Here is a 13,444-nt window from a genome sequence, read left to right as displayed (position 1 = left end):
TGAAAGGGACCATCAAGGCGGCCAGATTTTTGTATAATGCTTAGAGATATTGAAGCCTACATTAAGAGAAGCACAGCTGAAATTCATGAAGTAGGTTACCACCATGATCTAGATTATGCCAATGGGGATAATGAGCAAAGACAGATAAGCTATTTGTATTAGAGGTTTGCTAAAGAAAAATAAGAGAAACAGAGAAGTTCAGCTGATTCCTTGCATCTGTCTTCGCTGCTGAGAGAAACATGAGTGTGATTGAATTGGCTTTTTCACAGAATGGGGATATGGAATACAGAGGTAAATAGAGGCAATGCAACTAGCTGATAAATTAAAAATAAGTCATTGAAAGCTTAATGAAATAATTAAAACTTAGTATAACTGATAAATTAATAGCAGAATGCCTGTAAACATATGCATATCCTTCTAAGAAAAAATAGACTTTTTGTTTCAATCAGTGTAAGATCCAGGTTCTTTGATAGAGTGATTGGCTGGATGTAAGATATAAAAGGATGAGAGCAGTGTTAGAATGTAGATTCCTATTAAATGTTAGCTAAATCTATGCTTCATATAGATGATCTAAGTCTATATCAACAAAGATAGATTCCCCTTTTCTATAGGGTAGGATGGCAGTGATAACAACAGCTTTCAATCAGATTCTCAAAAGCCTATTTTTTTTCTTTAAAAAAAAACATTTCTATGAGAGAGAATTTCATCAGACTATCCCTCTCCACTTCTGTTGTTATGGAACTTACTCCAGTCCTTTAATGATTCCAGCACCATGCGCAAGTCCTGCAGTTTGCTCATGTTGTCACTTAGCACATCATCAATTTCATCTAGGAAGTGAGATCGACGGCTTTTCTCCTCCCATGATAGTGTATTGTTGTATTCACGTTGTATGTTGGAATCAATCCCATCATCCTTTTTGTAGCGCTCATAAGCCAGATTCACATTATCCAGAATGAGAAAGAGTTTTTTAGCAACTTCCTGTAAGGACAGAACACATATGCGGGGAAAAGGAGCATGCTGAATTGTTATAGGAGTTCACAACTCAGCTATGTAAATCACTCCTTCCTTACTTCTGGAGCTCTTTCAGTCTCCTCTTAAAACTCTGGGATATTTCTAGATGCGTCAACATGACCTTCCTGTGACACTTTAGCTAATATGCTACCTGCTCGGGGTCCTATGAAGAATGGGGATAGAAATGTATGTGAATTATTTTTTAAAAAAATTGTGTTAAATAACAGTGAAAGCCACTACCTTAGATTTTAAATTGGGGAAATTCATAAAAGATAGGGCTGTCCATGTGTGCAGGTGTTAGTCAAACCATATATGTAAAGTCTCTAGATTCAGAAGGGCTTACTTGGAAAAAACAACTATAATCTTAAAGCTCTGTTTCTAGATTTCCTTGAAACATCTGCCTCCCCATTGTTAAAAACAGGACCCTAGACTCTGCTTACTAGCAAGAGGAAGATATTGTGCTTCCTTTTTCATTCAGGAAGGTTTTAAAAAGGGATTCAACAATACAGCTTTTTTCACAATAAAAGGGCTTAATTTGTGAAATAAATCGTTTTTCCCCTTCTTCCTACCTTTCAGAGATGGCAGGACACACTCAGCAAGGCTGAATTAAAACCCTGGGATACCCAAGGGGGAACAACGAATGCTGACCTCCTGAAATTGCAGTTCATAGTATCCAAGGCAAGTCGGATGTTCACACCTGAGATAGTAAATCCCAAAGGCACCTCTATCTGGGAAATGTAGATGTAGATACATTTCCCCCTTTTCTTCCAAAGAGCATAACAGTAATGATAATGATTTAAAATCAGATTACAGTAATTATAAAATTGAAGAGCTGACCATTTCTTCCCCTTCAGTGACAACCAGAATCAGATATATTTTGCCTAATGGTAAGGCTCTTCCTGACTTATAGTATGAAAAAAAAAATGTGCTTTATATACTATTGATCTGTCATGAGGCAAACCTAGATGCTGTTGTCATGAGTTATGCAAACTTAGTCTGCCCTTTCCAGGGCAAAGTGGCACATATTTGGTACATACCTTCTTTGCTCGTTCCAGCTGTGCCATGTCAACTTTATCCAAAACATTCTTTACAGGAGGAGGAATTTCAACTGAGGGGATGGGCCTGGCTTCTATTTTGGTGGCTGTAACTTTGGGCACAGCATGATGTTCCAATTCATATTCACTAACACTTCCTGATTTTGATGAGGATGAAGATTCAAGGGCATCAGTTTTTGAAGTCAAGGATGGTAGATTTTGCCATGCAAGAAACTGTTGGAAATCCATGATTACTGCACAGGATAAGCCAGATAAGCCTCCTCGTACTGTATCACATAATTTGTTTTGGTAGGTGAGTGGATGGGTGACAACAAAGGAGATTTAAATTTCAAAAGACTTTTTTCTACTGTTAAGCAGAAAACCATCCAGAGAGGAGCAGATTCTGTTTGCACAATTGATGTTACCGTTGCCATTCCACAGCTTCCAATCCATGATGTCACCAAGCAGGCAACACACATTTGCATATAAAGAAAGAAAGTCATAGTTCTACATGTTGAATAGGAAGTTCCACTGATGACAGGTCCCAGAATACATCAGCCCCTTGGAAGGAAAGCAGCATGGCATTGCTTCAATAATATACAATAATAGTTACTTGATTCCTCAGTTTAGCTAAAGGTAATTTGAAAATATTTAATATGCTATATATTGGCACTGGATGGGGTCCCCTCTCAATCTTGTCATCTGCCTCTCCAAACTTGAATTGAAAGTGTAAGTCATTACTAAATGTTATGCAACATTTAATGTTATACCTTTTGCTTTCTTAAACAAATAGCAGGCAGCTGATTTGAAGCATCTGTCATAAAATGGCAACAAGTTAGTAATTGATTAATTTGTTGTTGCATTTTTACTGCAAGAGAAAGAGACACAGAGAATGACAAACACTTGGGGGATTTTTTTTTTACTCACAACTTGGACAATTTGGGGTGTTTTATTGCATGACTTGGAGAGGTAGATGCTATGTATTATTTCATCTCAGATAAATTTCATGAGCCAGTCATGTGTTATTGTTGTCTCCATTAATCCCTTCCCCCAAATAACAGAGATTTTATTAACAAAATTGTTTGATCTTCATTTATTTAATCTGTCTTCATGGAATCAAACTCCAGTGCTGCGCAGCTGAGAGATAAAATAGTCTTTATTGTTTTAAATGATTTATTTAAATAAATTTAAATAAGTGGGGAGGTTTACCAGCATCCTGCAGCACAGAACTTCACCTTCACAAAAAAGAGGATCAACACCTACCTGTCCTGTCAGGGTAGCCTTCAGTCTGCTGTGTGCTGGCTGGCCTATTGTGAGACTTCCCACCTTGCAGTCTGGATTGGAAAGCATTAATCCCAGGGGCAAGTTCCTGACAGCTACAATTAATAGTATTTATGAGAAGGAAGGTTAAGGTTACAACACAAGAATTCCTGTATTCTGCTTTTAAATGAGAAACCTATATATAGACCATCTTAGGTGGCAAAACTTTTTGCTATTTTGATGCAAAGGGACGGAAGCATATCTCTTAGTGAAAGCAGAGTATTTTGTAACTGTTCATTATTAGTAACTGCTATTCTTTTTATCAGAATGAAAACTTACACATATCCTGCTTATGAGGAGCCCCACTGGGCAAAAACTACATTCTATAGATCTTGCTGCTGCTTCTAGAGAGGCTTGAGAACAATAATTTGGCACTTTTCTGTCAGCCCTTTTTGTATTAGCTCTAGCTGGGGGTAAACCTATAAAGGAATGGCTGCCTTGGAAACCTCGGCCCAAAAGGTGACACCCAAGTGATTTGCTCTGATCCTTTCGATTTTGTATTTGTGAATTTTCTGTATTATTGCTTGTTTGCCATGCTGTTGTTTGTTGTACAAAAGTACCTTTTACTGAAAATAAAATAAAATTGTGGAAGTTGGTGTTGGAATGCTGGCAGAAAGCATTGGGAAAGAGAACGTGCTCCTCCTGAAGTGATTTTGAACAGAAGAAGATACAGCATCCAGGAAAATACTGTTGGATTTAAAAAGTGGGTCTATGTCCTCTGTCTCTCAAGATTAAGATAGCTAGGCCAGTTTGCCTCTGCTCTGTACTATTTTTTCAATGCCAGTCCAATCCATAAAACAATAGTTTCAGAACTAGGGAGGCAAGAAATAGGATGCTGGATTTGGACTGGCTAGAGGGAGGCTTCTAATATAACTGAAGATGAGGAATTGTATAATAAAGTAATGAAATACGTATTAGCAACTGCCTCATTTAGCAATCATTCACAGTTACAACAGTGATAAAAAACTTTAAGACCAATCCAAGAAAAACTTGCTTCACATACTGTAAATAGGTAAAGAAAGGAAGTTGAATTTTCCTTTATCACTTTGATCTAAAATGCACTTAGAGATTCTGTTTGTTTTGGGAAACCGTAGTACTGTGTGTTGTAACAGTCAAAGTCAAGATTTAATTTGTCCAAATATCTGATAACATTTTCTATGTTAAACAATTCAACATTTTAAACTTATAGGAGAAATTTCCCCTATTCATTAGTAATAGAGACCAGCAACGTCCATCCTTTTGAAACACAAATTGCATTTATTTTGGTACTGAAGGCCACAGTAGCAAGACCTAAAAAGGGGCAAGGATGAAAACTCCTTATATAGGTTTATGCAAATCAAAGTTATACATGTTCCCTGTGAGGTCAGGAATATTGAGGAATTGAAGGTGGAACTGTCATGTTCACCGTTTCAATGTGCATTGTACATCGTAACGTTTCGCATGCCAGGGCACTGACGCGCGTTTCTGGTTGGGAGGGAGCTGCTGAGGGATCTTGTACCAAGCTCTCTATCTGTGTTCGTTAAGATGGAATGTGTTTGGGTTATCTTCTCTGTTCAAGGTCTTTTTCCCGTTGATCAGCAGAACTCGTTAGGAGCACCTGGGATTGTGAATTTGAGATGATTACAGGGGTGGGTGGGACTTCATTTGTATCGGGGGTTATTTAGTTTGATTTTAGGCACGGTTTTCCCATTCTCAGCTTTCTTTGTATTTGCATTCTATTCTATAATAAACCAGATCTTATTTTACCTTATGAGTCTGAGAATATTTGTGGAATAGGCATTCATTACAGGAACTACAAGAATAATGGTTTATTGAGAGAACAAAGGCTGTGTGTTTATGGAAGAAAGGGTACTGTTTAGCACAGGGTTTCTCAACCAGGATTCTGTGGAACCCTAGAGTTCCATGAGAGGTGACTAGGGGTTCCCTGGGAGATCATGATTTATTTAAAAAAATTATTTCAAATTCAGGCAACTTTACATTAAAGAGTTAAGTTTCAATCTTTAGTTTAAGAACACTGCTAATGCATATATACAAGCCTACCCATGAAACAAATACAATAATTTTGTAGCTTCTGGCCTATATTTGAACCTGAATGTGCAGGGGTTCCCTGAGGCTGAAAAATATTTCAAGGGCTCCTTCAGGATCAAAAGGTTGGAAAAGGCTGACTTAGAGTGTTATTCTTCCCTAAGTGTTATCTCCCTTGGCCTTGCTTTTCATAGCTTTTTTCACTTTCAACTATTCTTCCTCAATGTAATCAACATTCCTTTGCTTTCTAAGCTTTTAATGGCTGATTCAGCTTTTTATTGCTTCTCTAAGAGGACTCAGGAAAGGTAACTGGGGAGGAGGGGTAATTTGCCTACTCTATCCAGGTTATTGCCATTTTTCTCTTTCACTTCCAGAAACAAGTTTAGTATTAGGAAATAAGCAATTTTGTTTTCTTAAATTTTCTTCTTCCATAATTTCAGCTTTCCTTTGAAAATGAAAACTTTGGCAGGGGTAGGTGGCAGAGTGCAAGGCAGCCAAAAGGGCAGGGGGTGGGGAGATAGGTAGGTGGGGAGAGTTGAAACAGAAACAGTTTGTGCAGGGCAGGAGAAGCATGAGGTCCTCGCCCTAACGACCGCACAGTCCTTGCCTAACGACTGCACGTTGGACTGATGGAACTGCCATCACTAAGTGGCATGGTCACATGATGTGGCTTAACGATCACTTTGCTTAGTGATGGAAATTCCAGTCCCAAATAGGGTTGTAATCTGAGGACTACATATTTCTTTCTTTACCAAAATGTATATGGTACCTACTCTTCTAATTCTAGGCAGTTTATATCATATGATGTAAATCATAAATAAAATAATAAAATATCCATAAAACTAATAAATAATAAAAACAATTAAAAACGAAACTATAAGCTGTGCACCATCACTCACATTAGTTGTTTTTTTCCCATGTGATGATTAAGCTACCTAGTTGTTTTTATGGCTACAATAACTTGTTCATTGATAATATTCACTATATCATAAATACATATACGAATAGTGTTATTTGACAGTGGTATTTGTTCAGTTTTCATGGCAAATTCATTTCAACAGGTCATACACCATGTCTGTAGCTGACAATTGCATCAGGTGCTTGAATCCAGTGCAATCCCCTCAAGCAAATGATAAGAAGCACAGAATATACAACTATTAGCTGGAGTGTCAAGTTGCTGTTATTTAAATTGTTGTTCTTGCCTTTCAAAGAAGCTCCATCTTCTTCCAACAAAAAAACTGTTTAGCTTTAAGATGTCTACTTAGCTTGCTCTTCTTTAGTGATTTGTTACTCAGACATTTGCTTCTGATCACACTCGGTGGCTTACCTACTCCATAGTCAGTGAGAAATGTGAAATCTATGTCTTATCTTAAAAAACCCTCCTTTATATTGATTTTTTGCTATACTTTGAGATTATACATGTCCAATTTTGTACAAAAAAAGGTAACAGTATGTTCACAAATTATACTACTCACTTTTTGTGCACCTTTTTCACATACTGCACTCAGACTTTCCATACAACACAGTCCCAACACATAACAGACTGAGCACATAGGAAAGTGAGTCTGTGATTTGTGATGCAGAATTTTCTGGGGAAGGCTACTGTGAGTCTGCAGGAAGGGGAGGGGGAGATGTTGAGAACTGGAAGTGGATAGGAGGAGGCAGTTCACTCTTTTTTTTCTCCCTTATTTTATTATTAATTGTTCGAGATATAATTAAGGCACATAATGCAGAATATAAGACCGATAGAATACAGGTCTAAAAAAGAAACAGGAAAAGCTAAAACGGTGCAGCTCTTGAACATAGTAGAAAACTCACCTATTCTCTTAAAGGCAAACTCACCAGCACAGTTCAGTTCATTATACACTAGTGTTCTAAAATGCTTGTGCACAAGGAAACAACAATTTCTCAAAAGCATGGCAAACTACCATAAAAGATGTGGTAACCCATTTTGAGGCCATGACCAACAAGTTAAGAATTGCTGGGCTAGAGAAAGATGCAGCAAACAGAATCTGTTTATTTCTTAAGAGTTCTTCACTAGCAGTCAGTGCTGTTCAATTGCCTATATTGGTGGCTAATCTACTTGCCATAAAGTTTAGTCTTGAGCCATGACTGTGATTCCTTAAGAAAGCTGCTACAACTGAAGTCCTGGTATGAAGAGCATAACAGTCTCCATCCATAACTGAACTGTGGCTGAGAGGGCCAAGTTGGCATGTATTACCAAAGCTTGACTGGACAGGCTTAGTGGAGTTGATCCCATTCAACTCTGCCCACCTAAATACTTGCTCTAATATCAACTTGGGTTGGGGGATGATTCTGCTATCACCTACAGAATTCCACTGCCCTCACAAGAAAGCTCTTCTACCCTAGCACTAGCTTTGAGGACATGCATCTGCTGTATGGCCATAGAGATTGGGCAGGGATGTCAGGGAATTGTTCAGAGTGTGGTTGAGTTAGTCTCATGGGTGACATTGGAGAATCCCAAACTGGTGATCCTGGAAGACTTTAATGTCCAGAATGAACCCTGACCCTGATGGAACTAGCATGGGACTTTATGGTCATCAGACATGTTCTCTTATTTTTTCAGTGACCTAATACATACCTTGGTTTTTGTAATTAGGTAGGAAAAAGGTAGTTTGGGGAGTTGATTTCTGTGATCACTTTCTCATAGATAACTACCTCTTTGTTAAGTTTGGGTTGGTGTAGCAGATTCTCCATATGGGGTGAAGGACCCTGTGACTGAATGAAGAAAATAGAAACATTGTCTGCCATCCTGTTGCTTGATCACCCAGGCACTCTGTTCTTGTACTCTGATAAGTGCAGGCTGGAAAACTGGCCTGAGAATAAACTTCGAGCTAAGCAGATAAGCCATGATATATATACAGGAACTTTCTCAGAGGAGAGAAGGTTAGGGTTAGGACTGTTCCCTCTAAGCTGCATCTATGCACAGCTGTGCAGTGGCTGTGGCATGCCTGCACACAAGACTCAGTCTTGCTTGCTTCTCCACACCCCCTTCCCAGTTGCTGCTCCAGTTCTGCTCCAGGTACTGCAAGCAGCTGCTATTCAAGAGCTGCATTTCTGCAGAGGAGAAAATTAGAGGGCTTGAGAGGGGCACTTGTACTTATCAGCCCCCAAGAATGGGGAGCCAAGCCAGGGGACTTTGCATATTGGCAAGAAAGATCCTCACTTCTCCTCTCAATCCTCATTCAGTCATTCACATACATGCACATACTCCTCTTAGCAGATCTTCCCTTGCTTCCTTCAAATATCTGTCAAATGAGAAGCAAAAAGCCATCTTAGGAAAGGTAGAGGACTGCTAACTGAGGCTTCTGGGGAACCTCGGCAGTGCCGCATCTGTGTTTAGTACTGGCAAGACAACCATCTCAAAAGTGGTCCCCTAGTCTCAAGTGGGCCTGGAAGAATAAGTTCCTGGTCCCTGCCTGCAAGGAATGGTTTTCTCAAATATCCAGATCCATGGCTAAGCCAGAAGTTTGGAGACGGGAAAGAAATAGCTGGGGTAGACCTACCCCAGGCAATGTTCCCTCTAAGCTGCCCCCTGACCCAGGGTTGTCCAGGCTAACTCAACTGCACTTCAGAAGAAATAATAATTTGTGCATCTGCTTTCCTGGCTAAGAGGGAACATTGGATTAGGATTAAATATGACAGAAGCTTGTAGCCGTAGCCCAAGGAAATCCTTCAACTGTCAGGGTGACAGGGCTAGGAATAAATATTTATTGCCTGGGAAGGCAAAGATTAACCTTCCCTTAAGAGAGATCTTGCAGTGAGACCTAGAAACCTATCCTAAATTGTAATCTTAAGGGAACCTGTTCACATTTAGTTATTTATTTGCTTTACTGTACTTCTATGTTACTCATTCCAAAAGGCTCTGGGTGGCTAATAAATCCACCTACTGAGTAATGCAAATGAAATTGACAACATCAAAATAATTAACAGAAAATGTGCAAAGTCATGTGCCTGTCAGATTGACAACATGCCCTCTTCCTGCATTAGATTGAACAACCAGTTTTAACTGCTCGCTTGAAAGCCAGGAGGGAAGAAGCACACTGGATCCCTACTAGAAAGGAATTCCAAAGTATGGCTGGCCATTGAAAAAGGCTGGCTTCTGAGCTCCCTTCAGATGACAATGTTATATAGATGGGACCTGGAGAGAGTTGACTAGATATTTATTTATTTATTTATTTATTTGGGTCAGATAAAACAGAGCATATATAAACTAAAGACAGCAGAGAGAAAACTATTAATAGACAATTATATCTGGCTCTGAAGAAGAACCTTTGTTGGGCTGGAGAAATGAGTAAGTTGATGTAATTGGCTGGTTTCTACCTAACATGGCTAAACTGAGTTTGGGCAGAATTTGGGATGAGTCCTCTCATTCTGGGCTTCAATATCTAAAAGCCTTTCTTTAATAACTCTCCTAAGTAAAGGTAAAGGTTTCCCTTGACGTAAAGTCCAGTCGAGTCCGACTCTAGGGGGCGGTGCTCATCTCCGTTTCTAAGCCTTGGAGCCAGCGTTGTCATAGACACTTCCGGGTCATGTGGCCGGCATGACGACTCGGAACGCCGTTACCTTCCCGCCGAAGCGGTACCTATTGATCTACTCACATTTGCATGTTTTCGAACTGCTAGGTGAGCAGGAGCTGGGACGAGCAACGGGAGCTCACCCCGCCGCGCGGTTTCAAACCGCCGACCTTCCGATCGACAGCTCAGCGGTTTAACCCGCAGCGCCACCGCGTCCCATAATAACTCTCCTAGCCTGAATGAAATTAAGAGAATATGGGGAGTCAATGGTGGGGCCACATGATAGGAGTTTCTTTTTTTTGTATTGCTTGAATCCATGAGATCTCAAATTCATTCCAGAGAAGGGATGGAATCAGCCCAGTTGGAAAATAGTGGCATTTAAGCCGGTAATTAAAGATTAATAACCAATTACCTCAATCCTCATTTGACCAGATTCTAGTCTCAGAATTGCATTAGATATACATTTTGGGGCTTGGAACACTGCTGTCAAACTTGGTTTGTACAGTTTCCATCGGTGTGTAATTTAGGTAGGGGCCTAGCTGAGAGCCAGAGAGTAACTGAACCAGGGATTTTGCTGTGAATAATTTGAGACCTGTGGGAGTACATTCTCCACCTTTTGTATGAAGGGATCTTAGGATGGCTGAAGAGCCTTTTTGAGCCTGCCCAACCACCGCATTGACATATGGATTCCATGATGCTGAGTCTTGAGAGGCAACACTTAAATATTTGAAAACCCTCAGCTGCTCAATTTCCTGCCCTTCTATTACTCAATGAAACTTCTTGAATGTTTTAGTGGAGACAATTATTTTGGTCTTCTGGAAGCTTAGGACAAGGTGATTTTTACTGCAGTAGTGCACTAGGCTTTTGAGTGTGTGTTGAAGGCCATTTGGGGTCCTTGAGATAATGGCTGCATCATCTACATAAAACAGAAGTGGACCATCCATATCTGCTATTCTAGGTGGATGGAAGCTTGGATCTCAGAGTTCTTTCACTAATGAGTTGATGTATAAGTTGAATAGAGAGGGAGCTAAAATGAATCCCTGCCTGACTCCCCTGTGTACAGGGATTGGATCTAAAATAAGTCCTTGTGGATTGAATCTTACTCTGATCCTCGAGTGTTGATACATTTTCCAGATTAGGAACAATAGCTTTTGATCAATGCCCAATTCCCTTAGTTTTTCCCATAGAAGGGTCTTGAAATTGAGTCAAATGCTGACCTGCAGTCAGCAGAAACCACTTACAGAGAAACTCAAGATCTTCTACTGTATTTCCCAATTAGATGTCATAGTACAAGGATGTGATTTAGTGTTGAGTGGCCTGGTCTAAATCCTGCCTGTTCATGGCCCAAAATAGCTTCCTTTAACATTCTTGGAGTTCACAATCCAAGTGGCGTGTGTAAAGCTTGCTTATAATAGCAGGCTTATAGGGCAGTAATTGGCAGGATCACTCCTGTTGTCTTTCTTTAAAATTGGAACAATTATGGCCATTCTGCAGTCAGATGGTATGTTTCCAGATAGGTCAATATATGTGAAAAGTGAGGCCAAAACAGACACCCACCAGTCACTTGAGATTTCAGGAGTTTGGATGCGATATGATCATAGCTGGAAGCCTTTCCCAGCTTAAGAATATTAGTAAGTTTTTTTCACTTCAGATTCAGAGACAGGTGACCAGTCTGGAAGGTGGTCATTACTGGAATGTGAGACTGGGACTTCCTCTGGCTGAGAACTATATCAAGTTCTGAAATGGGCTTCCCTGACCCCAAGAGGGACTTGACTACATATATGGTGTAAATTGACCTGACTTCATCTGATCAGATGGGCAGATGAATATGAGAGAAGGTGGTCCTTCAGATATCCTGGTCTGGAGCCATCTAGGGCCTTAAAGGTGACAACCAGCATCTTGACTTGCACCCAGAAACCAATGGCAACCACTGCAGCCCCTGAGGCAGTGAAAAAATATATAATTATATAAAAATAAATTATATTAATTTTATATAAGGAGAAAATATTTTTAATTATAATATATAATTAATAAATATAAAAGTACACAGTAAAATTAATTACATTCTTTGTTCAAACATAAATGATTATGTGGTTAGATACCTTCCCAACATTCCAGTCATGTTCCTCTCTTTATTTATATAGATGAAAAACAAAAGAATTTCTACACTAAGAATTCTGAAGAACAAAGGAATAATCCCAAGAGTTAGGCTGCACATCAGAACCCTACTACTACTGCTACTATCTTTGCCAAAGAATATCCAAAGGATGTTTTTGGAATTCAGATTAGATTCAGTTGCCAAGAGAAATTCCAGAAATTTGAAGAATTTTTAGATAAAACATTTTCCAGTTTATTCTGCTTTATCCCACAAGAATTGAGCAGGGTCTATACATCATTGTTCCATTTTCATTGACTTACCTTTGAGAAATGGTTTTTCTGCACCTGTGGCTATAAAAAAATAAAGCAACATATCATACTTAACGCTGAAAATGACCTACATTGTGTTTAACTTCCAAAAGCTTAGAATAAGCAAGGAGTTGACATTCACGCTGGTAACAATTGAATCAGATAATCTATGTGTGATGTTAGGAAAAAGTATTTGATTTTTTTTTCCAGTTTACAACTGCTTTGTAGCATACAATTTCATTCATTATGAAATGTCAAAGAAAATAGACGTGAGGTTTTTGTATTTTTCAAAAAACGCTGCCCTCACTGAATTCACTAGCTCAGTTGGCCAGTGCTTCCTCCCCCTTTATAGATACAGTTCAACTGATGTTCAACTGTCCTCAGAATGTGCCTGCTGGAAAACATGCTCAGGCCTTCTCATGTTCTTCTTTCTCCAAATGTTAGAGAAGGCTGTTTTAGTGCATTTTAGTTCCCCATGAAAGGCTGGCATAGAAATTTTCAGAGGATTTATCGGCATTACATGGCTATGATGCTTCTCAAAGGAATGTGTTTATAAGAGGTCATTTTGCAAGATTGTATTTTTACATTGTAACACGGTGTCTAAGCTGTTTATCTGGGTTCATATATCACATGAATCACAGAACATGGCAAACTGGGACAAGCTAGCCACATTATGGCTTAGTGTGTCATGTGAATCTAGACCATGTCAATACAGATGGTGTATTTATTTATTTATTTATTTATCTATCAAATTTGTACAGCCACCCATCTCACCAAAAGCGACTCTGGGCAGCATACAACATTCTGATTAAAACAGCACATATAGAAAACAATGCGTATAAAAATATAAGAATCAATATTAAAAGATAAATAATATAAAAAACAAAATATACAAACGCTAGGCAAAGAGAGAATAAGAATAGCCACCTCAGCAAAGGAGCCAGCTAAGCAAGTCTCTGGTTCCCTGGGAGCCCCAGGCCTGGTGACATAACCAGGTCTTGAGGGACTTCTGAAACATCAACTGGGATAGAGCTAATTAATTTTGGGGGGAAGAATGTTCCATAAAGCAGGTGCCACAGCAAAGAAGGCCCATCGCCTGGGACCCACCAA

General features: G+C 39.3%; 1 protein-coding gene across 1 annotated transcript in view; it reads right to left on the bottom strand.

Annotated features, from left to right (window-relative positions):
* Positions 1–2,526, bottom strand: part of FAM186A (family with sequence similarity 186 member A) — a 48,409-nt gene extending 45,883 nt beyond the window's left edge. Inside the window, exons 1-2 of the mRNA XM_063292955.1 lie at positions 2,049–2,526; positions 747–978 (exon numbers count right to left, since the gene is read on the bottom strand). Of these exons, the coding sequence (XP_063149025.1) occupies positions 747–978; positions 2,049–2,294 (478 nt within the window). The 5' untranslated portion in view covers positions 2,295–2,526. The remainder of the gene's footprint in view (positions 1–746; positions 979–2,048) is intronic.
* Between the last annotated feature and the right edge of the window lie 10,918 nt (positions 2,527–13,444).

Source organism: Candoia aspera, chromosome 2 (genome assembly GCF_035149785.1).
Source record: "Candoia aspera isolate rCanAsp1 chromosome 2, rCanAsp1.hap2, whole genome shotgun sequence".
Lineage (NCBI taxonomy): Eukaryota > Metazoa > Chordata > Lepidosauria > Squamata > Boidae > Candoia > Candoia aspera.
The sequence above is the reverse complement of the archived record's forward strand: the minus strand, read 5'-3'. Positions and strand labels throughout refer to the sequence as shown.